Here is a 25,234-nt window from a genome sequence, read left to right as displayed (position 1 = left end):
ACCCCCATGTGGCTGGCACTCTCCTTCCACACTCTACTGTTGACGAACTGGAACCCTGTCATTCTCACCAACCTTTCACTCATATTTATATCTTACATACCTACGTGACATGACAATTGGTTACAATTTCCAGACATATCCCAGACGTTCACAGACATTAACCTCTTACACGCTGCAGATGTGCAATTCGCATAACTAAAGACAAAACCGTTTGCACAGTGCATCCACATTGAAGGCATGACATGTATGATGATTATGGAGGAGCCAGATATATGTACTTCGGGCCACTACGCATAGACATTGAGAACTTGGAAGCCCTGGCCATTGAGCGCTCAATTTGGGGGTCAGCCATTACCAACAGCACTGTGAATTTGAAGAGGCACAAATGGAGGGCAAAAGGAAGAGATGTATTAAGAAGAAAGAACGTCAAGTCAACCCTTGTCTGGACTGTCTTCCACTTGTAAACCGATGTCCCCACTGCGAAAGAACCTGCGGATCAAGAAGAGGTCTCTATAGTCCCCTACGGACCCACCAATAAGCCCCTATACTTGGGAGACAATCCTGCTCGGCCACGGGTGATAGCCGATGATGATGATGGTGAAGATGAAGAATTATGTAACTTTAAAACTTGCACAATAAAAGCTCTTTTTGGAAAGTGCTGCTGTTTTTGTACCGCTTTATTCTACGACTGAGAGCGTTATTTCTCCATGGACGGAGCCGTCGGGCCTTGTTTTTATGTGTGGACAGCTGCAGTTTCTACTGTTACCATTTTGGGGTACATTCTGCATCACTTTAATTTTTCAGTTTGTCTCTCAAAAAATACACTTTTTCTGTCCGACGGTCTCCTTGGTAACGGCCTCATTATTAAGGGTTTCCATATTCAGATGTTTGTTTTTTTTTCCTTTTTATTAATTTTATAACTATTTATTTATGAATTTTTTTTAAATTCATCTCTTTTTTTCCCCCGTGTAGAACTTTTTGGATAATTTCCCAAGTAACGACATCCTATCATTCATCGCAAGAATATTCTTGCTCTTCCAAATGATGACGGTGTTCCCGCTGCTGGGCTATCTGGTCAGGGTGCAGCTTCTGGGTCATGTGTTCGGAGACACTTATCCAAGGTGAGTTGTACTTGCCCTGGATGCTGTGGCGTAGCTATAGGGGGTGCAGAGGAAGCAGGTCAGACCAGGCCCATAGGCGTTACCATGAGACCGGTCAGGGACCCCGGGTGGCCGTGGCACGGTTCGCCGCAGCGTTCTGGGATGGTGTTGCGCCTACGTTCTGGTCGGCGAATGGCGGCGCCATGTTCCGGTGTGCGGGCGCGGCGTGTGGTGCGCGCGTGCCTGCTATGAGAAGCGCGCGCTCTGCCTCTGAGTTATAGTGGCTGGCTGGGAACTCCGGTCAGCGGGATTGATTGGTCTCCGTCCAAGGGGCGGAGACTCCTAAATATAGTCTGGCAGTTGCCAGTTATTGGTTCTGCTCCCTGTGTGTCTGACTTCGCTCCTGCTCCAGTGGAGGTTACCTTGCCTCATCCAGCGCTCCCTCTGTTCCGTGGTTTCCTGCCGTGTTTGTTTATTCTTTCGGCCTGGCTTGTCGGTACTAGTAAGTTGTCATCTGCATAGGGACGGCGGTTCCTCCCTGTCCTGCCACTAGGCAGCGTAGGGTCAGTGTTGGCGGCCTGGACCTGTCCACCTTTGGGGCTACCTCCAGGAAGGGGCATTGGTGAGGGTCAGGGGGTCCCGCGCCGCGCGTACCTGTGCACCCTACTAGTACTGTAACAATAGGTGCGTCTATCACATAAGAAGACACCAGTGTTATAACTGAAGCTCGTTAGGGAGAGGGCCCTGATACAGATTCTGCATTAGGGCCCAAGGGCTTCTAGTTAAGCCTCTGGCTGTACAATATATAGCTGACATCCCATTCCAACGGCTAGGATCGGAATTGCCTCTGTTCCCAGTTGCTTAACCCTTTAGTTGTTAGAGTCCATAAGATGAGACTTTTTGATTCTCTCAGAGACGTGGTGACCAAACAAGTGCAATCCTGGCCATGTGTCACTGTGATCGACCTGACTTTTAGGGACACAGTGATACCAAGTGTTTTATACTTAGATTTTTGTAGGGGGAGTACCTAGAAGGTGAGTGAGTAAGGAGACTTAAAAGGCCATTTACGCTCCTCTGGGTAATATGCAAATGAGGGAGATGGAACAATACCTCCACAGTGCCACCTATTGGAAGGCAGCAATCCCTAAAGTCAATGTTAGACTCTTTATACAAGCCTTGTAACAATGACTTTCAATTTCTGTTCATTGTTACAAGGCTTGTATAAAGAGTCTAACATTGACTTTAGGGATTGCTGCCTTCCAATAGGTGGCGCTGTGGAGGTATTGTTCCATCTCCCTTATTTGCCCACTCAAGCTCTGATATCTTCACCGATCACTAAAGTGAAGGGGTGGAGGTATGGGAATGCTGTGCCGTACAGGTATTTCCGGCTCTGCCTGGAGCGGTGCACAGCCTCCGTTAAGTTTTAGGGGCCTGTATACTGCAGGATGGCTATAGCCAAAGAGGCGTAGCCCTCAGCTCCTCACATCTGCCCCTTTTGACCCCCACGGATCAAAACTTCTGATGACACCAGAAGTTTTACAGAGTTGTTGCACGATACATAAATAGTTGGGTGAGGGGCGGCATTATATTAGGGGTTTCAGTACAGGCTTATGGCATACTGCTAGCATTGGGACCGCTGCAGTTCTGAGAATGAGGAGCCTGCTGGCCCATTCCCTGTAAACTGGGGTTTCTCTCCGCCCTTGTTCAGTAAGCTGCAGCTCGGGTCTATCGTAGTGGGACCCCCATGATCAGAAAGCATAGGCATTCCCTTGTGATGTGCCAACACTTTCTGCCATGCCATCTGTGTCTGCTACAGGCTGAAGATACTCCACGCTGGACCGGAGTATCCAGAGGTCAATGTCTGCTGACAACAATGACGCTATGAATGCTGGGTCTTACTTCTGCAGCTCCTTCATGTTGTTGACCTTCTTATTTCAGCATCTTCCACGTTCTGGGACTTAACATTGTCGTTGTTGGCTTTGGGGTCCTCATGGCCAGATTCTACCCAAATATTGGAAGCATTATCAGGTAGGGCTGAGTATATCTGTCGGTGGTCACAAGCCAACCAGGTTTATGTGGGCAAAAAGGGGTGCGGTTTGTACTCCATGCTAATCACCACAATTAGGCACTCTTCATATTACTTTTTTTTCTGTCCTGTTTGAGTCACGCTGGTTTAATACTCCACCAGCAGAATAATGAGTGCAGCTCTGGAGTCACTGTGTACATACATTACTTATCCTGTATTATACTCCAGAGCTGCACTCACTATTCTGCTGGTGGAGTCACTGTGTACATACATTACTTACCCTGTACTGCTCCTGAGTTACATCCTGTATTATACTCCAGAGCTGCACTCACTATTCTGCTGGTGGAGTCACTGTGTACATACATTACTTATCCTGTACTGATCCTGAGTTACATCCTGTATTATACTCCAGAGCTGCACTCACTATTCTGCTGGTGGAGTCACTGTGTACATACATTACTTATCCTGTACTGATCCTGAGTTACATCCTGTATTATACTCCAGAGCTGCACTCACTATTCTGCTGGCGGAGTCACTGTGTACATACATTACTGATCCTGTACTGCTCCTGAGTTACATCCTGTATTATACCCCAGAGCTGCACTGACTATTCTGCTGGTGGAGTCACTGTGTACATACATTACTTATCCTGTACTGACCCTGAGTTACATCCTGTATTATACTCCAGAGCTGCACTCACTATTCTGCTGGTGGAGTCACTGTGTACATACATTACTTATCCTGTACTGCTCCTGAGTTACATCCTGTATTATACCCCAGAGCTGTACTCACTATTCTGCTGGTGCAGTCACTGTTTACATACATTACTTATCCTGTACTGCTCCTGAGTTACATCCTGTATTATACTCCAGAGCTGCACTCACTATTCTGCTGGTGGAGTCACTGTGTACATACATTACTTATCCTGTACTGCTCCTGAGTTACATCCTGTATTATACTCCAGAGCTGCACTCCCTATTCTGCTGGTGGAGTCACTGTGTACATACATTACTTATCCTGTACTGCTCCTGAGTTACATCCTGTATTATACCCCAGAGCTGCACTCACTATTCTGCTGGTGGAGTCACTGTGTACATACATTACTTATCCTGTACTGATCCTGAGTTACATCCTGTATTATACCCCAGAGCTGCACTCACTATTCTGCTGGTGGAGTCACTGTGTACATACATTACTTATCCTGTACTGATCCTGAGTTACATCCTGTATTATACCCCAGAGCTGCACTCACTATTCTGCTGGTGGAGTCACTGTGTACATACATTACTTATCCTGTACTGACCCTGAGTTACATCTTGTATTATACTCCAGAGCTGCACTCACTATTCTGCTGGTGGAGTCACTGTGTACATACATTACTTATCCTGTACTGATCCTGAGTTACATCCTGTATTATACCCCAGAGCTGTACTCACTATTCTGCTGGTGGAGTCACTGTGTACATACATTACTTATCCTGTACTGCTCCTGAGTTACATCCTGTATTATACCCCAGAGCGTCACTCACTATTCTACATGCTATGCAGCTACTCTCCCTCAGCAGTCGCTACCTTTTTTAGTGTTTGCGCTTGTGATTTGCGTTCTGTGAAGTCTTAACTGTTTTTGGTTATTTTGCGCCAGGTTCTCCGGAGCTGCCTGCGGTCTCGCGTTCGTCTTTGTATACCCCAGTCTGATCCACATGATTGCCTTGTACCGCAGTCAGCGACTGAAGTGGTACTCCGTCATCATACATGTCTGCATAATTCTCCTCGGTGTCGCCAACCTCATCGCACAGTTTCTCATGTGAAGAATCTTTGGACTTGGCTCATTTTGTTGGGGAAGACTCGTCTGGGTGTGATCTGCGGCTCCGTGGACTCATCGGGGTGTGATCTGCGGCTCCGTGGACTGATCGGGGTGTGATCTGCGGCTCCGTGGACTGATCGGGGTGTGATCTGCGGCTCCGTGGACTCATCGGGGTGTGATCTGCGGCTCCGTGGACTCATCGGGGTGTGATCTGCGGCTCCGTGGACTCATCGGGGTGTGATCTGCGGCTCCGTGGACTCATCGGGGTGTGATCTGCGGCTCCGTGGACTCATCGGGGTGTGATCTGCGGCTCCGTGGACTCATGCGGGTGTGATCTGCGGCTCCGTGGACTCATGCGGGTGTGATCTGCGGCTCCGTGGACTCATGCGGGTGTGATCTGCGGCTCCGTGGACTCATGCGGGTGTGATCTGCGGCTCCGTGGACTCATGCGGGTGTGATCTGCGGCTCCGTGGACTCATGCGGGTGTGATCTGCGGCTCCGTGGACTCATGCGGGTGTGATCTGCGGCTCCGTGGACTCATGCGGGTGTGATCTGCGGCTCCGTGGACTCATGCGGGTGTGATCTGCGGCTCCGTGGATGTACCGCAGCATCGGATGCTACAGAACAAGCTGTCCGCTGGACCGGGTTGTGTGCAAGATCTACTCGGGATGGTCCGGTCTTGTACTCTCAGCAGATGTGCTGCAGTTCTACTCAATGAATGTAGCAGTTTTATTGCAAAAACTCTGAACCGCTGGGACCTTTATATGGATGATTACGCGTTCCCTGCCGCGACCTCGGAGCTCCTTCTCCCGCTGCGGCTACAGAAGGGGGGGCAGGAGATTCTCCCACGCTGTAAGCACACTATGGGCCTGTTAAAGGGACAGTACCACTGACATGACTTGTTTAAATCCAGTTTTTATATTTTCATTTTTGGGGATTTTTATTTCAATGGCATCATGCATGTAGTTCTCACAATGACCACTAAGCCTCATAGTTCCCTCTGCTGTAGATTAAACATTGGAACCGTTATATATCATTCTCCTCACTGGCAGGATTACCACGAGGGGTGATGCCTATATACATAGATAACACAAGACCCACCATTCATAATGGATGGTCACAGCTCACCTCTTCCCCCCTCTCTGCGCAGGTCACAGAGCATGCTCACAACACATTTTCCCATAGAGGTCTAACTCTGTGCACAGGTCACTGTCCAGGGAGTAGGTGAGCATCCCCACAACACTCTCTTATAGAAGCCCAATAAGTGATGGGCATAGCTCACCTCCTCCCCCTCCCTGCATAGACTACAGAGCATGCCGCCAGCACTCTACTATATAAGGCAATGCGCCGTTTCTGACTAAGAGTTCTGTCGTCTATGTGATTGTTGTAAAGCAAATCTGTGGAAGGGACGAGATGGCCGTTTGCACATAAAATAGAGCAATAATCAAAAGAAAAACCATAACCAAGAAATAAAACGGGTTACAAAAAGGTGTGTTTTATAATTCCACAAAAAGGGGAAAAATATACATTTCCTTTAAGTGAGTCTTGTAAGATGTCCATCATCTGGTACGCAGGCGGGGTGGGCGGAGGCGATGGCCACTGATCAGTCCTCTGGTGCGCAGGCGGGGTGGGCGGGGGTGATGGCCACTGATCAGTCATCTGGTACATGGGCGCAGTGGGTGGGGGCGATGGCCACTGATCAGTCATCTGGTACATGGGCGCAGTGGGTGGGGGCGATGGCCACTGATCAATCATCTGGTACGCAGGTGGGGTGGGCGGAGGCGATGGCCACTGATCAGTCATCTTATACGCAGGCGGGGTGGGTAGAGGCTATGGCCACTGATCAGTCCTCTGGTACGTAGGCGCGGTGGGCGGGGGTGATGGCCACTGATCAGTCATCTTATACGCAGGCGGGGTGGGCAGAGGCTATGGCCACTGATCAGTCCTCTGGTACGTAGGCGCGGTGGGCGGGGGTGATGGCCACTGATCAGTCATCTTATACGCAGGCGGGGTGGGCAGAGGCTATGGCCACTGATCAGTCCTCTGGTACGTAGGCGCGGTGGGCGGGGGTGATGGCCACTGATCAGTCATCTTATACGCAGGCGGGGTGGGCAGAGGCTATGGCCACTGATCAGTCCTCTGGTACATGGGCGCAGTGGGTGGGGGCGATGGCCACTGATCAGTCCTCTGGTACATAGGCGCGGTGGGCGGGGGTGATGGCCACTGATCAGTCATCTGGTACATGGGCGCAGTGGGCGGGGGCGATGGCCACTGATCAGTCATCTGGTATGCGGGCAGGGTGGGTGGGGGCGATGGCCACTGATCAGTCATCTGGTACGCAGGCGATGGCCACTGATCAGTCATCTGGTGTGCAGGCGCGGTAGGTGGAGGCGATGGCCACTGATCAGTCATCTTGTGCGCGGTGGGCAGGGGTGATGGCCACTGATCAGTCATCTTGTATGCGGGCAGGGTGGGCAGGGGCGATGGCCTCCGATCAGTCATCTGGTACGCAGGCGATGGCCACTGATCAGTCATCTTGTGCGCAGGCGCGGTGGGCGGGGGTGATGGCCACTGATCAGTCATCTGGTACGCAGGCGATGGCCACTGATCAGTCATCTTGTGCGCAGGCGCGGTGGGCGGAGGCGATGGCCACTGATCAGTCATCTTGTGCGCAGGCGCGGTGGGCGGAGGCGATGGCCACTGATCAGTCATCTTGTATGCGGGCAGGGTGGGCAGGGGCGATAGCCACTGATCAGTCATCTTGTGCGCAGGCGCGGTGGGCGGGGGTGATGGCCACTCATCAGTCATCAGTCATCTGGTACGCAGGCGATGGCCACTGATCAGTCATCTTGTGCGCAGGCGCGGTGGGCGGGGGTGATGGCCACTGATCAGTCATCAGTCATCTGGTACGCAGGCGATGGCCACTGATCAGTCATCTTGTGCGCAGGCGCGGTGGGCGGGGGTGATGGCCACTCATCAGTCATCAGTCATCTGGTACGCAGGCGATGGCCACTGATCAGTCATCTTGTGCGCAGGCGCGGTGGGCGGGGGTGATGGCCACTGATCAGTCATCAGTCATCTGGTACGCAGGCGATGGCCACTGATCTCCGCTTCTCCTGTTGAGCTTCGTGTTATTTCTTCTTCTGTTTGGTGATCAGTTGGATAAACTTGCGGTACGCCGGTCCGAAATTCTGGTAAAGGAGGAGGAGAAAGGGTTAATGGGCCCGCGTAACTGTCAGACTACCGCTGATCCTGGGACTGGGCCTGCTATAATCATACGTGCCTGTAGAGGGCCTCGTATACACTGCAGAGCTCATTCTATTGTCCCTTATAAGGGGTGAGGCAAAAGTCTGAACACACCTGTTAAACTGCTGTAATTAGGAGTAAATTTGCCCACACAGTGTGGCAGTATTAATTGGAGGGGGGGGGGGGAGGGCACATTGTTGGTGGGGGGGGACTCTGTGGCCATTCTGAAATCCGCCATATTGAATTCTGCTCTGGTTTTTCTAATAGGAAGGGGTCTTGGTTGAAATTTACTTAGGGCAAGCCTGACACTCCCAGTGGGTTTCTATCGTTAACCCCTTAGTGACTTGGCCTATTTTGGACCTAAGGAGGCAACGAGTTTTGGGGGATTTTTGCTCTTTGTGTGAAGAGTTGGAGTTTTTATCATCATTTTGGGGTACATATGGCTTTTTTGTTCACTTTTATAGTGTTCCTGTTTTTTACCTTTTTTTCATGTTTCTACACATTTGCCGTGCGGGATAAACAGCGTGTTCAATATATTCTACGGATGCAACGATACCAAAGAGGGGAAACTGCACAAAAGGGTTTTTTTTGCTATTTTTAATGTCCCTGCAGACTTGAAGCTGTGATGCGATGATCGCTCTGATAATACACTGCAATACTTCTGTACTGCAATGCTTTATGGCTGATCATGGTGATCACAGGGATCACAGGCCATGACAACCTGTCGGCCCTCCGCCATTGCAGAATACCATACTCAGGGAGTCTCCAGGTAACTTTCAGCAGGATGGCGCTCCTCCCCGGGCACTGGCTTGGGCATAGAGGTTCTGTAGAATAGCTGTCAGGGTGCCGGACTTAAGGCCTTGGGCTTTTAATTCTGGGGTCATTTAAAGTCTCTTGTGTATGCGGATAAAACATGCCGTACGGTTCACCTGACATGGTGACTCCTACAGAGGCAGGGAGAACCTGAATCTTATATCTAGACGTCTCCAAGGTGTCTGATCCTGTGCCCCACGGCAGGCTGGTCTATAACATGAGACTGCTGGGTCTGGGTAAGAATGTGGGTAAGTGGTCGGTGATAGAGAGCAGAGGGCAGCTAGAAATGGTACATACTCTGATTCAGTCACCATTACTAGTTCGGTACTGCAGGGGTCAGTACTGGACGGGTCACCATTACTAGTGAGGTACCACAGGGGGCAGTATTAGAGGGGACGTTGTTATTAGTGAGGTACCGCAGGGGGCAGTATCTGAAGAGTCACCACTACTAGTGGGTTTTACAGGGGGCAGTACTGGAAAGGTTACCCGTACCAGTGGGGTGCCACATGGGGCAGTATTGGAGGGGTCACTGTTACTAGTGGGGTACCACGGGGGCAGTATTGGAGGGGTCACTGTTACTAGTGGGGTACCACAGGGGGCAGTATTGGAGGGGTCACCGTTCAGGATGTTCCTGAAGACTGGACCTTTACCCACGGGCATCTGGCAGACCGGTGGTCACATCGACACGTCATGTAAGGCATTTTGTGAAACTTTGCCCTCACGTAACTCCTAAACAAGTGAAGGGGGCGCACAGCTGACACTCCGGGGTGGTACTAAGTACCTTCTAGCCAAGATGGAGATGTCACATGATCCCATTCTAATGTGAAAAACCTGAGGTCAATATGGTGGAGGTCAAAGTGCCACCAAACATGTCCCCTCCACCGAAGGAGCAGCCTCCCTCCTGACTAATACTCATACCTGGAAGCCCGTTTTCTGATTCTTACACCAGTAGAACAAGCGTGTCCAGACTGTAATGCCAAGTATGTTTTACTGCCCCGTATACACTGCAGAGCTCATTCTACGGCCCCGTATACACTGCGGCGTTCATTCTGTTGCCCCGTATACACTGCAGAGCTCATTCTACGGCCCCGTATACACTGCGGAGCTCATTCTGTTGCCCCGTATACACTGCAGAGCTCATTCTGTTGCCCCGTATACACTGCAGAGCTCATTCTGTTGCCCCGTATACACTGCAGAGCTCATTCTATTGCCGCGTATACACTGCAGAGCTCATTCTATTGTCCCGTATACACTGCGGAGCTCATTCTGTTGTCCCCGTATACACTGCGGAGCTCATTCTATTTCCCCGTATACACTGCGGAGCTCATTCTATTGCCCCGTATACACTGCGGAGCTCATTCTATTGGCCCGTATGCCCTGCGGAGCTCATTCTATTGTCCCGTATACACTGCGGAGCTCATTTTGTTGTCCCCGTATACACTGCGGAGCTCATTCTGTTGTCCCCGTATACACTGCGGAGCTCATTCTATTGCCCCGTATACACTGCGGAGCTCATTCTATTGGCCCGTATGCCCTGCGGAGCTCATTTTATTGGCCCGTATGTACTGCGGAGCTCATTCTGTTGTCCCGTATACACTGCAGAGCTCATTCTATTGCCCTGTATACACTGCAGAGCTCATTCTATTGCCCCGTATACACTGCAGAGCTCATTCCGTTGTCCCGTATACACTGCAGAGCTCATTCCTATGTCCCGTATACACTGCAGAGCTCATTCCATTGTCCCGTATACACTGCGGAGCTCATTCCGTTGCCCCGTATACACTGCGGAGCTCATTCTGTTGTCCCCGTATACACTGCGGAGCTCATTCTATTGCCCCGTATACACTGCGGAGCTCATTCTATTGGCCCGTATGCCCTGCGGAGCTCATTTTATTGGCCCGTATGTACTGCGGAGCTCATTCTGTTGTCCCGTATACACTGCGGAGCTCATTCTATTGGCCCGTATGCCCTGCGGAGCTCATTTTATTGGCCCGTATGTACTGCGGAGCTCATTCTGTTGTCCCGTATACACTGCAGAGCTCATTCTATTGCCCTGTATACACTGCAGAGCTCATTCTATTGCCCCGTATACACTGCAGAGCTCATTCCGTTGTCCCGTATACACTGCAGAGCTCATTCCTATGTCCCGTATACACTGCAGAGCTCATTCCATTGTCCCGTATACACTGCGGAGCTCATTCCGTTGCCCCCGTATACGCTGCGGAGCTCATTCCGTTGCCCCCGTATACGCTGCGGAGCTCATTCCGTTGCCCCCGTATACGCTGCGGAGCTTATTCCGTTGCCATCGTATACGCTGCAGAGCTTATTCCGTTGCCATCGTATACGCTGCAGAGCTTATTCCGTTGCCCCCGTATACGCTGCGGAGCTTATTCCGTTGCCATCGTATACGCTGCGGAGCTTATTCCGTTGCCCCCGTATACGCTGCGGAGCTCATTCCGTTGCCCCCGTATACGCTGCGGAGCTCATTCCGTTGCCCCGTATACGCTGCGGAGCTCATTCCGTTGCCCCCGTATACGCTGCAGAGCTCATTCCGTTGCCATCGTATACGCTGCAGAGCTCATTCCGTTGCCCCCGTATACGCTGCGGAGCTCATTCCGTTGCCCCCGTATGCGCTGCGGAGCTCATTCCGTTGCCCCCGTATGCGCTGCGGAGCTCATTCCGTTGCCCCCGTATACGCTGCGGAGCTCATTCCGTTGCCCCCGTATACGCTGCGGAGCTCATTCCGTTGCCCCCGTATACGCTGCGGAGCTTATTCCGTTGCCATCGTATACGCTGCAGAGCTTATTCCGTTGCCATCGTATACGCTGCGGAGCTTATTCCGTTGCCCCCATATACGCTGCGGAGCTCATTCCGTTGCCCCCGTATACGCTGCGGAGCTCATTCCGTTGCCCCTGTATACGCTGCGGAGCTCATTCCGTTGCCCCCGTATACGCTGCGGAGCTCATTCCGTTGCCCTGTATACGCTGCAGAGCTCATTCCGTTGCCCTGTATACGCTGCAGAGCTCATTCCGTTGCCCCCGTATACGCTGCAGAGCTCATTCCGTTGCCCCCGTATACGCTGCAGAGCTCATTCCGTTGCCATCGTATACGCTGCAGAGCTTATTCTGTTGCCCCCGTATACGCTGCGGAGCTCATTCTATTGCCCCGTATGCACTGCAGATAGTATTCTAACCCCTAGAACATCTTCCTAGATGTCTGGCAGAGATCCTCACCTGAATGGCTTGGTGAATGACCCCCAGATAAGCAGCAATAACCAGAGCCATGAACAGATCGAACACCGCAGGTTTCACCCTGTAACACAGAAGGGGTTAAATGGAGAATTAAAAGCCCCCCCCCCCCCCTAAGACATCCAAATAAACAACCCCTAACCCTGCATGGAATCTATAGACTGTGCAGGGCCTGAGGGGCGGAGGACCAGAGCGCCGAGGGCAAGCTCCAGGGGATTTCAGGCTGCCTGCCACAGACTTTACAGCGAAGCTGGAGTCGTTCAGGGAGGAAAGATGGCGGGCATTGCCCAGGTATTGGGTGTCAGGGGGTCTTTAACCCCTTCACCACCACCAGCTGCTTTCAACAGACTGGATGCCGCAGTCAATCCTGACCACAGCATCTAAGTAGCTAGCCGGGGAGGGATGTGAGCAGAGCGTGGCCATGCATTAGCCTGCAGGATGAACAGGCAGCATGCTGAACAGGCAGCATGTAACAGTACTATATACTGCTGTACAGAAGTATCCTAGTATATGGTACGAGGGATTTGTAGATCAAGTCCCCCAATGGATCTAAAAAACATTAAAAGCATAAGAAAAGGTTTCAAAATATAAAAAAATCACCCCCCCACACTCCCTTTCTGATTTTTCATGCAGAAAAATAAACTAAATTGGTATTTCAGCATTTGTAAAAGCCTCAACTGATAAAATATCCCCCGTTTATCCTGCAGGGGGCGCTCTGCACCCCTCCTCTTAAAAACTGTGAATAGAAAGATTGTCCTGCAAAAAGTAGTCCTCCCCGTCCGCAGCTGACAGAAACATAAAGTCATGTGTTCAGGAGGCGGGGCAAAGAGCAATGTACAAAAAAAGTGACTTTTACAAGTTTTAGGACATTATGTGGTCCCTGACATTTTACCATGAAAATATGCAATTTGCTCCACAAAAAGCAAGCCCGGCAATGGAAGAGTTAATAAAAAGCTAAGTCTCTTGGAAGGTGGGGACAAAAAAACGAAAAGGAAAAGCCCAAAAGTCTCCGGTCTTGAATGGGTTAATATGTTCTCTTGAAGGGTTTGATTGATAGCCTATCCTCAGGATAGACCATCAATACTAGATTGGCAGGAGTGTGTCGCCGGGTGTCCCCACAGATCAGCTGCTTTTGAGTCGATGTGCTCATGCACTGAGCTGATTTTTGCAGGAAGCAGACAGCTCCATTTCCACTGTAGTGGTGAGGCTTGGTATTGCAGGCCATGCACTTCAATGGAAACCTTGCATCAAATACAAAGCCCAGCCCCTACAGTGAGAATGGAGCTGTCAGCTTAGTGCATGAGCACAATGGCCCAGATACCAGGTGCTGGCCCCTACCAATCAAGTTTCATGGACTATCCTAAGGATAGGCCAGCAATAGTTTTACAACCGGACAACCCCTTTAAGTCCCAGCTGTCATATTGTATGCAGTGAATGGATAGTGTGAGGCGCGGACTCACCTGTGTGATGTCATCGTCAGCTTCATCTGGTCATAGAATATAAACTCCGGATTCCTGGGAAGAGAGGGGAGTATACACTGTACTGATACCAATGGGGGCAGTCAATAATGACCCGTGGGGTCCTCACCAGACTGGAGACCTTAGTCATGAAACGACAGATCAGTCGTCCTATGAGAGGACAGATCTAAGGATGCATTCAGGTGGGATCCCCCCTTTAGTGAAGACACCAACCTCTCATCGGGCTTGAAGACATGGCGCCTCACATCCTTCAGGTGTCTTCTGAACAGATGCTCCATGGTGGACAGTACTGGGTGGCTCTTTGTGATGAGCTGCGCTGCACGAGGCTGCAAGGTCAACCAGTCCAGAATGGCTGATAACCGCCCCTCATCGACCCCCTGCGTACACATCAGGGGGAACTTTGCAGAAGATCAGATAATACATGATAAGATTATGAGATCTCTATATCGGACTCACCAGGTCTCCTTGAAAGATGCGAAGGTTTCCTGGAGTTTTCTGGAAAAGTGAAGAATTCATATCATGCATGTTACAATATTGCCACTAGGGGGCAGTGATGAAGTATGAGAAAAAGTCAGCAGTCTATATGCTGAATGGCCACCTTATTAAAACCCCATCTAGTATTGCATTGGACCTCCTTTGGCCTTCACAACAGCAGCAATTTGTCGTGGTGTATATATATATATATATATATATATATATATATATATATATATATATCCAGCTATCAGAGGACCCAGGATGTGATAAGAGAACTCTCCCTGCACCATTACTGCACCTCCACCAGCTGGCAGGAAGGCTCATAGATTCATACTACTTGCACAAAATTCTGCCCTCCCATCACCAATGTAATCTGCATCCATCTGACCAGGAGATGTTTCTCCGCTGCTCAGTGATACAAGTTTTGCGCTCTTTTGCCCGCTGGAGTCTTTCTGTTTCTCTTAGACACAATGGCGCTGGAACTGGTCGTCCGCTGTTATACCATCCGTGCGGAGGAACGGCGAGTTGTGCGTTCGGACACGTTAGTTGGAGCTCCAGCATTGTATTCAGCTGACTGTGCAGCCTGTTGGTCAGAACGATTCCTGACATCCTCCTCCGACCCCTTTCAGTGATGAGTTGTTTCCGTCCGCAGGATCCCCTTTCACTGGATATTTTACTTGATCCATGCCATTCTGGCAGTGAGACCCCGGCTAGTCCAGCACTGATGACCCGGCCTAGATGAAAGTCGCTCCGATCGCTGGATTTTCCCACCTAATGTGGATTCACACTGAAACTGAACCGCGGGAAACTTGTCATGTGATTTTATGCTCCGGCGTCACAGGGAGAATTTCCATACAGGGAAGCACCACTCATGAAAGGGGCAGGGGCTCTAATAAAGGAGTGGGGTCTATAATAAAGGGGCCGAGGTTCTAATAAAGGGGTGGGGTCTATAATAAAGGGGCCGAGGTTCTAATAAAGGGGTGGGGTCTATAATAAAGGGGCCGAGGTTCTAATAAAGGGGTGGGGTCTATAATAAAGGGGCCGAGGTTCTAATAAAGGAGTGGGGTCTATAATAAAGGGGTCGGTCAGTGTATAGTTATACAGACAATTCTATAATGTGATCAGCAGGCTGCAGAGACACACATGCAGGAAGACGCCCAGGAGAGGCTGTAGACTGCACTTGGTGCAGCAGCATGCAGCATGTCGCAGGCAATGAGCAAGCTCCGCCCTCTGCAGCACGTACAGAGATGATTGGTTGGTAATAATCTGACACCATCTATAGCAAGTAGCCTGGGCAGCATTCAGTGACAACAGAAATCAGGATAGTGCCAATCTGTGGTTGTCAGGGCGTTCTTGGATTGTTGCCATGTCACAGCCCAAACCCCTTCCTAGCTGCATGAGAATGACTGGGGGTTGGCCATGGTCATTCTCTCTCCGCTCCCCCATCATTAGGTCTGCACTGAGTGAATCCAAAGTGAATGGAGCTTAGCTGCAATACCAGACATAGCCTGGGTCAGATGTGGAGCCCCTTTAACCCCTTCACTCTCCAGGAGATATATTTGCGTCATGGGGGTGCGGGATTGATATAAAGTGGGATATGGGGTCAATCCTGTTCTATGCACAGGAGGTATCGGATGACAGCTGACATCCGCGCACACCAGCAGTGATCGCGGCTGTTAACCCCTTCAGTGGCAGGTTTATTATTACCATGTCATGCCTAACAGGGAGAGTTTTTTTTTTAAAGGAGTCAACAATGCAATTTAATCTTGCAAGTACTTGAAAGTGCCGCACTACTCTGACATTTGGTGTTATGGCAGGGAAATCTCCGGGGCTTGCTGCGCTGAGTATGCAGTAAAAACCCTGGAAGACTTCAGATGACAGCTCAATGCTTTGCACATTTCAGCACTAGAGCTGTCCACGGAAATCTTCCGGGGTTTAACTGCCCAGTCAGTGCAGTTTTCCGGCGGAAAACAAGACCCGGCGGCGGGTGAATAAGAGTTACTATTTTTTGAAAGTGGAGTGGAAAAACCAAAAGTGGGGGGAAAAAGCTGCATCATTAAGGGGTTAAGAAAGGCTTTTTGTTTAGATCTTCCGCACCTCCCTCTTTATTGTGGATGTCTATATGACATGGATGGACTGGTGTCCTGGCGGGTTCATATATTTACAGCTCATCTATCGCCCTCCTATCTCCAGCGCCATTAGTGGAGGCTCCGCCCAGTGCATTGTGCCCTCCGCCGGCTGTAATCACCGCGCCCAGAGGTCGCCATCTCCAGATCATTTATCCAGAAGGTCTCTTTCCATCATAATAATAACGTCTCATTTACGTCGTCTTCGGAGGATAATGGGGACGGAGCCTTGAACGCGCCCCGATCCATCAACCGCTTCGTCACTTCATTGCTCAGTATTAACTCACGGTACGAAGCGTAGTCAAAGGAAGTGAGATTGCTGGAGTTGTGGGATGTTTGGGGATGAGTAGTAGGAGGGAGACGGCGCTCCACCAGTGGCTGCGGCTGATTTATGTTCCCGGTGGTCTCGGGTGGTGAAGGGTTCGTGTTCATGTTGCTGGGTGAGTTATCCTCTCCATAGCCAACATGGGAGTGGTGGGGGAGTAAGTGGTCATCCATGCTGCTGGTCATCACATTCTCCTCCCTGACCGCGACCCAGCATAAAGAGTAAACAGACTAATCAGCTGAGAGCCACAGGTTAGAGGCCACTGACCACACTGAATATGCCCCTTATTAGAGCCCCGGCCTTCTCATGATTGGCGCTCCCCTGTATGGTCATTCTCCCCGTGACCCCGGAGTGCAGCATCAACTCACGTGACAAGTTTCCGTGGATCAGTTTCAGTGTGAATCCACATTAGATGGAAGATCCAGCGATCGGAGCGACTTCCAACGAGGCCGGTCATCGGTGCTGGACTAGCCGGGGGCTCACCGCCAACCACGGGGGGTTTTCTCGTGTAACAGTGTGGAGAGTATACAGAGAATGGCGCGATTGAGGAAAACATCCAGCGAAAGGGGATCCTGTGGGCGGGAACAACTCATCACTGAAAGGGGTCGGAGGAGGATGTCAGGAATCGTTCTGACCAACAGGCTGCACAGTCAGCTGAATACAACGCTGGAGCTCCAACTAACGTGTCCGAACGCACAACTCGCCGTTCCTCCGCACGGCTGGTATAACAGCGGGCGACCAGTTCCAGCACCATTGTGTCTAAGAGGAACAGAAAGACTCCAGCGGGCAAAAGAGCGCAAAACTTGTATCACTGAGCAGCGGAAAAACACCTCCTGGTCAGATGGAGCCAGATTTCTGCTGCTGATGGGAGGACAGAATTTGGTGCAAGCAGCATGAATCGCTGACCCCTTCCTGTCAGCCGGTCAGAACATGAGATAATCCAGAGAAGTAGCAGAATGAGGGGTGCAAACATTGTAATTTCCTTTTCATTCCCCCATTTAATGATGTGACGTTCCGACCCCTGTGGTCTTTATGAAGCTCCACAACGTTCCACCAGCCTGTGGAGGAATACGGCTGGGGTCACACAGGATGGAACTTCAGCGGAATTGTCGTGGAATGGCCGCACCGAAAAACCGCAAGAATTGTACTGGAAGAGCGCAGCTTCAAACCTTCTGGAGGGGTCTCACCGTCCGCATCCCGCTGTGGCTTCCCCTCCCCATAGAGAGCAGAGAGGCCGCTACGGAAAACAGAAAAGAACTGACATGCTACGGTTACCTTCATGGTGTCCTTGTATAGAAACCGGGCCAGCGCCTCGCACAGCATCTCAGCGTTCCTCCGAAGCTTCTTTACATCGACGCGGGATCTGGTGGAATAATGACGATGATGATGATGGCTGGGATGGGCTCTGCTCCCTCATCTTCACAATAAATGGCGTATTGCATGGGGGGATATGATGGTTGTTATCTGCCAGTCTTCGGAGGGAATGGGCAGTGCAGTAAATCTCCGCAGGATGCAGACCGATGGGAATGGGTGGTGCGGGTACAAAATACTGATGAGCATCCCTGCATTCATGAGAGGTGGGGGGTCTAATATTCTACCTGCACACATTATCACATCATCTGTTGGCAATTGTCAGTGTAGGGATTCTCCAACTAACGAGGACCTCGGCTACGGGGAGCAAGTTTGTGTATTAGGCTTCATATGTCTGAATCATTTACAGCATCCAAATAATACTGCCATGCGGTACTACGTCATAACAGGGGTATAACTATTGCCACCATACAGCATTGGCATACAGTGCTGAAATAGATCAGTATGGTACTCACATAGGGTCATACAGTGCCATAGAGTACCCCTATACTAGTGCTAGATCATAGCCACATACTTGTGCTATACAGCAATGACATAATACTGCCATATGTTACCCGTATACTAGTGCTATATAGTGCTGATGTAACAGTATTGTATAGTAGCCACAAAACGCTTCTACAGACTCGGGTTGATGCAACCCTCCTGTGAGCAGATGGAAATGCTATAGCTTAGTGTAAAAGATATGGCTGGTTCTGTAAATGGGCACTACTTCGCTGGCACTGGTAAAGTTGGTGTGCCAAGATGTAACCCCTTCCAGAATGTGAACTATTAATCACCCCAGGTCCTGTTTCCAGCACCCCTGGAAATTAGCCAATCTTGTTTGGGGAGGTTGTGGTCGGCTACACATGTACGCTACAGCGGCCACTACAGGGCAGGTGCAGGATAGCAGCATGGCTGAAGGTCCGCCAGAACAGGAGGCGCTCTTACTGAGCATCTCTTCATACAGGGGGTTCTTGCTCCATGACGTTCATATGTTCTAATATGGCATATGAACAGGGAAGCCATCTTACCACAACCCTTTTATTGAGAGCTACTACTGTAGTTGGCGCAGTTCACTGGGCATTTCTAGGCCCGGGCACCTGGAGTATAAGATGAAACCACTGGCACCATAGGACTCGGAGGCATTGTTATAGACAATTGAAGATTGCTGTTCAAACCTGATCACCACAAGCGTCTTAAAGGGGATTTCCTACAATTTAAAATTGTTTCCCAATCATTCTGTCCACCATTGTTGCTGCTGACCAGGACCTGCGACCGTGATTGGCTGCAGCAGTCACATGTCCTGGTCACAGAGTGATTGCAAAAATATTTTAAAGGGGTTTTCCAAGTTATTATTTTCATGCAGTTTTGAATCCCCCATGTCAAAAACTATATAAAAATAATATACTTAACATGACGCCGGACCGCCGAAGGCCAGCTGACATCCCGTAAACCTGTCACATGGGCTTCTAATGTAACCTCCCTGCTGGCCTCCCATTGGCTGCAACGGTCACATGAGTAAGCATTCCGCATCACCGCTGCAGCCAATGTAAACAGAAGGATGGCACAACAGGGGGAAAGCAGTGTGAAGCCAGTATGTAATGTTTTTATTTTACTACATCCTCTAACCCCCCCCCCCCCTACTGGCACCAATATTTGGGGTTCTCAGAAAACCCTGTTAAGTCATAGGAAAACTCCCTTAAGGAGATTCTATGACTGAAAGATTAAAAGAGGATGAAGTTTTGTAGAAGTATGAAGAAGAGAAGGAAGTCAGCATGATGGTGGGAAGAAAAAAGAATAAGAAGGTGGAGAAGCATGTGAAGAAAGAGCAAGAAAAGCTGAAGAGGGAATAAAAATTAGGGTTGAGGAAGGAGAAGAGTAGAACAAAATCCTGATGATCGATCAGAAAATAGGAAGACGGGGAAGAAAATAGCAAAAAAGACAAAGGTTAACCCCTTAGTTATAGTTAACCCCTTAGTCTATATGCCTTTTGATGGTGGTCGCTAAAGGGCTTTATTATGATGCACCTCCTTTTTTCGGCACTCCATCAGCATACAAGCACGGCGGCCCGACTGTCTGGCATCTGTTCTAACAGTGGGGACCAGAGAAACCTCAGATCCCCACTCTTTAAATCTTTACATCTAAAAGCCTAACGGAGGGAGGAGGCTCCCTCTGTCACCCATCGTACCCCCAGGATGCAATCGTGGAGTCTTGATGGGTTGCTATGGCACCTGGAGGCTTGAAGATGGACTCCAGGCCTTCTATCTATGATGGCCTATAAGGTTCAGCCTCTGGCTGAGCTTCATAGGCAATATAGTAATAAAACTGAAGTAGAGCAGTGTATTAAAAGAACAATCAAAGGTGGAGATCCTCACGTACCCTAGAGGGATAGAAGTGGAAAGTAAAAATATAATAAAACCGTTGCACTCTCACTCCCCCTTTACTATTTAAAAGAGAATATATATATATACATATATATATATATATATATATATATATATATATATATATATCAGATCTGGTGTCACCGTATTCGTACTTATTCATGGAAAAAAGTCAGTGCAGTATTTAACTCGAACGGTAAATTCTGCGAAAATAGATAATTTTGTATATTTCACCTCACAAAAAAAACGGAATGCGAAGTGATCAAAAAGTCATATGGATCATGAATTGGGACAAGAAAAACTATGATTAGTCCCGAAAAATAAAAAAACCTCAAAACAGCACCTAGACAAAAAATCTGTAGGGGTCTTTGAATGCGACAAAACGAAAATATACACCTGTGAAAAAGTAGCAAGATATTAAAAATGATATGAATCCGGTACTGACGTAATCGCACGGACCCGCAGAATTAATTTAACATATCACTTAAATGGCGCGATGAGCGCCGTAAAAAAAGGGCCAGAATGGCGGTTTTGTTATTCTTGGCTTTAGAAATATCTAAATAAAAAGTGAGCAAAATGCTGTCTGTTCCCAAACATGGGATGAATGAAGATAGAGCGCCGTCGGTGGGAGAACGGGCGACAATAGCATAACGTAAAAAATAAACCTGGGATCGCCGGGAATGGCGTGGCCCGGAGAATAATGGGATCACAGTATTCATTCTGCATGCTGTAAAAATGAAATAAAGAAAAACAATTGTGGAATTTATTTTTTTTCCCGTCTTCCCCCCCAAAAATCAATAATAGCTATGGAATACAATAACACAATGCAATACAAAAGAGAATAAAAAGAGAAACATCAGCTCACCAACCAAACTCGCCAGAGGACAGACGTACGGACATGATTGTCAAATGTGCCGGAAAAAAGAAGATCCAGCCCATTCAATGGGAAAAGTTTAACACTTAACTGTAATGTATAATGCTTCTAAAGAATTGATGTTGTGTGGGTCTACAATGACCATAAATCACAAAAAATGCTATAAACTCAAAAATGATGGCTTTGGAAAATACAACTTGTCCCGCCAAGAGCCCTTATACAGCCATTTTAATGGAAAAATTAGGTAGAAGAGTCACGACAGAAAAAAACTTGAAAATTGGTTGTTCTTTAAGGCCTAAATGGCCCCCGTCAATAAGGGGTTAAGAAGAACAAATAAGGAGACAGAGGATAAAATCATTACGGAGAAAGAAGATTGAGAGCAAAGAACAAAGAAGTAAAAACAAAGGCTAAGAACAAACAAAACATGAAAGACTGGGGGTGATGAAGAAGACAAAGAAGGTGAGGTGGAAGGAGAACAAAATGAGAAGAGGAGAACACAACCATGGGGGTGGAACAGAAATGAAAAAGGAAAGTGAAGAAGATAACAAGGAAAAAATAGGTGAAGAATAAGGAAGACAGAAAAATCATGGTGATGGAAAAGAAGCATAAGGGGGTGGAGGCGCTGAACAGAAAGAAAGTGAGGAAGGAGAAGAGAAGAGCATGATCACAGAACAAGCAACAAAGAAGGAGAAGAAAAAGGTTAAGAAGACGATGAAAATGCAGAAAATAAAATGATGATGGAAAACAAGAAGAATAAGAAGTAAGAAGAGTAGAACAGAATCATGAAGATGGAACAAAAAAGAAGGTGGAGAAGAAGGACAAGAGGAGAACCGAATCATGATGTTGGAACGAAAGGTGAAGTAGAAGATAATGAAGAAGGAAAAGTTTAAGAAGAATATTACGAAAGGTGGAGAAGAAAATGAGGATGATGGAAAAGAGGAATAAGAAGACTGAGAAGGTGAGTGGAAAGAAGGTGAAGGAAGGAGAAAAAGAAGAAGTTGTCAAAGAAGAAAACAAGGAGGAAAAGATACCGATGATGAAGTAAGAAGATGGGGAAGGCGAATAGTGAAGGAGAAGAAGATCCTCTACCTGGTGTCTAGGATGGTGTTCTTCAAACCGTTCTTGTGACTGTCCAGGTGGGAGACTGTAAAAGCCGGGAGTCTCCGTAAGCTGAACTGCTCGTGTTCCCACGCCAGAATGTTCTCCCCCAAATTAATCTTCTTGTGAACAACTGAAAAATTAACACCAAGGAACGGAGGTGACAGAACGACCTGCAATGACCAAAGAGTCCACATCATCAACTGTTCACTGCGAGGGACTTCACAGGAGATTACCTCAAAGAAGGTTGAACGGCAAACACAATGAAAGCAATCAATAGAATGTAGATTACATTAAGGTGTTGGGAGGGGCTACAAGAGGAACGAGCATACGTTCTAGTAATGCAGAGCACAGTGTGCATGGGTGCTTACTGCACTGGAGTTACACGTCAAAGTTCACAAACCGACTGAAGCTCCTTCATGAACTTCCACTGAGCCGTTCCCTCCGCTGGAGGTCGAGAGACGTGAAGGTGGAGAGAGTCCCCATTGGCCAATGTGTCCAGACACAGGATGAAAGCCACATTTTCGTGAAGGATGCTTGTTTCTAAAGGATCAGAGAATAACTCAGTAACCGGTGATCTATAGTGTCAGGTTGGTATATACGGGACGATGAACTCATCAGCTTGCTATGGTTTCTCACGTTGTAGTATACATAAAGTCTCTATGGCTCCTCAGCCTCTTATACAGTCTAGTTTCTACACTGCGGCAACTCATAGCCATTGGGGTCATGGCACAGAAGACAGGTGCCATACTCCACCCCCTCCTGTTATTTTGTCTTCGCTACATTCAGTGGTCAGTATTGTTTCATTGCGCCTCTGAGGTCCAATATTTGAACCCAATCAGGGAATCTGCATAGAATTGGTATTTTCTTTCCGTATTCTCATGGGTTTACTCCTCTATCTAAAATTACAGATAGGCTGTGACAAAGTACATGATAATATTCTGTCCCCATGCAGCCACCACTAGGGGTTTATTCAGCTCCCATTGAACTCAGTAATAAATCAGTCCTCGATGAGCTCCCCCTAGTGGCAGCTAAGATGTTATCATTTACCTCTATGACTGTATGAGAGAAACACGGAACTTTCAGCAAATAAACAGTGGTGGACACCACCCGGCTCCATGCCAGAGAACAGAAGACTGGGGGAAGAGTCAGACTCTCGTCCCGATCCACGCTATATCTGGACCGGCAGTAGTGTCATTTATCAACATTTTCCTGCTGCTGATGAGCTGTGGACGTCAGGGTAAACTATTCCTTTGTAAGGCCACAGTGGGGGCATTACAACTTTTAGGGGCACAGAGGGGACAGTAATACTATGGGTGAGCATACTGAGATGACCAGGGAGGTTGTGGCAAAATGGGAAGTGTGTTCAGAGTTGAATCATGGCTGGAAGAGCTCTTCATGGCATTCTGCACCCAGAAAGAGAAGAAAATATAAACCGGATGTCACCGTTCAGAAAAGATGCCACCTGTGATCACTAGAGGTAACTGTAATCACTATCACTGGAGGTAACTGCACTGTCATCACTATCACTGGAGGTAACTGCACTGTAATCACTATCACTGAAGGTAACTGCACTGTCATCACGATCACTGGAGGTAACTGCACTGTAATCACTATCAATGTGTAGAACTGGTATCTCACTATTATATGACGGTATTATTTAGAGGTATGTTAGGGCTAAGCTGCTGTATAAAGGTACAGCGTATAATAAAGGTTGTCTTTTAGATATGCCGTCTCTGAGATATAGATGTATAATTGTTGGGGGGGGGGGGGGGGGGGGGGGAGGGGGATCAGGGGACTGCGGGGACCAAAATTCCAAGCTGTCCTACAAGGCCCTATGAGTTCTATGTAAACTCCTGGCTCTAACACAGAAAAATTAGCCCGAGCCCAATAATGACATAGGATGAAATCAGAATTTCAGACCTATGTAGATTAAAATCCACATCATGAGATGATATCATCACGTATCTCATACCGGAATGGTCCAGATGCTCCTCGATCCAGCGCTTGCTGCCCTGGTAATTGAATTTTCCCCCTCCAGTCAGCGAGAACAGGATGTTATACCTGGAGGAACACAACAAATATAGGACTAGAACAGTCACAAAGGGCTGATAAGTCCTGTTTTTCACAGTTCACTTGTCAGCTTTGCTGTGTAGATTTGGACAGAATGAACAGAGTTCCCTCACTATGATTAGAGGGAGATGTCAGCAAATCCATATCATTAAACAATGGCAATTTAACCCCTATTTTTGATAGCTGACATTCGCCTGCAACGGCCACAATCAGCTGATCAGTGTAAATGGTGATCAGAGCTGTTAACCCTTTAAATGGTTCTGTCAATCCACAATAAGTCAATCCCTGTCAACCCATTATAAGATCGCAAGGTGCTGTTCGGTTGCCATGGCAGCCTGGAACCTTCTGAAAAACCAACCAAACATATTTGGGATTGCTGCATCCGTAAAAGTCAGATCTATCAAAGTCACGCATTATTTATCCCGCAGGGGGAGACGCAACGCTAGAATTTCACATTTTTTTTGTGACCCCCCGTCTCCAAGAAAAAAGTTAATAAAAATTGATCGAAATGTCGTATGTAGTCCCAAATGGTACCAACACAAACATCAGGATGTCCTGCGGAGTCCCCGCACAACAAATAGGTCAGAAGACGGAATCAGAAAATTATTTTTTTTCCAAGGAGATTATATTTTTGAAAAGGAGTTCAGCAAAAAAACCGAAACTAATAAATTTGGTGTCATCGTAATCGCACTGAAGTTAATCTAATAACGTTAGATTGTTCCTGCCGCAGCGTGTACGCTCTAAAAACAAGACCCCCCCCCCCCCCGCCCTGCTCAAAGATGGCTGAATTGCATTTTTTTTTATTCCACTCCA

The 25,234-nt window shown here is 48.5% G+C and overlaps 2 protein-coding genes across 3 annotated transcripts in view; one reads left to right on the top strand and one right to left on the bottom strand.

The window, feature by feature from the left end:
- SLC38A9 (solute carrier family 38 member 9) overlaps window positions 1–6,417 on the top strand; it is a 42,885-nt gene extending 36,468 nt beyond the window's left edge. For both annotated transcript variants that reach the window (XM_066605136.1, XM_066605135.1), the window contains exons 13-15: window positions 973–1,121; window positions 3,039–3,128; window positions 4,768–6,417. In XM_066605136.1, the coding sequence (XP_066461233.1) occupies window positions 973–1,121; window positions 3,039–3,128; window positions 4,768–4,933 (405 nt within the window). In that variant the 3' untranslated portion in view covers window positions 4,934–6,417. The remainder of the gene's footprint in view (window positions 1–972; window positions 1,122–3,038; window positions 3,129–4,767) is intronic.
- Window positions 6,418–8,060: 1,643 nt separating this feature from the next.
- LOC136628688 (BOS complex subunit NCLN-like) overlaps window positions 8,061–25,234 on the bottom strand; it is a 30,140-nt gene continuing 12,966 nt past the window's right edge. The window contains exons 7-15 of the mRNA XM_066604794.1: window positions 24,324–24,412; window positions 22,752–22,891; window positions 22,340–22,521; window positions 17,918–18,005; window positions 14,171–14,209; window positions 13,928–14,091; window positions 13,697–13,750; window positions 12,222–12,300; window positions 8,061–8,120 (exon numbers count right to left, since the gene is read on the bottom strand). Of these exons, the coding sequence (XP_066460891.1) occupies window positions 8,061–8,120; window positions 12,222–12,300; window positions 13,697–13,750; window positions 13,928–14,091; window positions 14,171–14,209; window positions 17,918–18,005; window positions 22,340–22,521; window positions 22,752–22,891; window positions 24,324–24,412 (895 nt within the window). The remainder of the gene's footprint in view (window positions 8,121–12,221; window positions 12,301–13,696; window positions 13,751–13,927; window positions 14,092–14,170; window positions 14,210–17,917; window positions 18,006–22,339; window positions 22,522–22,751; window positions 22,892–24,323; window positions 24,413–25,234) is intronic.

The sequence above is a fragment of the Eleutherodactylus coqui genome, chromosome 5, assembly GCF_035609145.1.
Source record: "Eleutherodactylus coqui strain aEleCoq1 chromosome 5, aEleCoq1.hap1, whole genome shotgun sequence".
NCBI classification, from domain to species: domain Eukaryota; kingdom Metazoa; phylum Chordata; class Amphibia; order Anura; family Eleutherodactylidae; genus Eleutherodactylus; species Eleutherodactylus coqui.
Note: the sequence above shows the minus strand (reverse complement) of the source record. Positions and strands in the feature narration are given on the sequence as shown.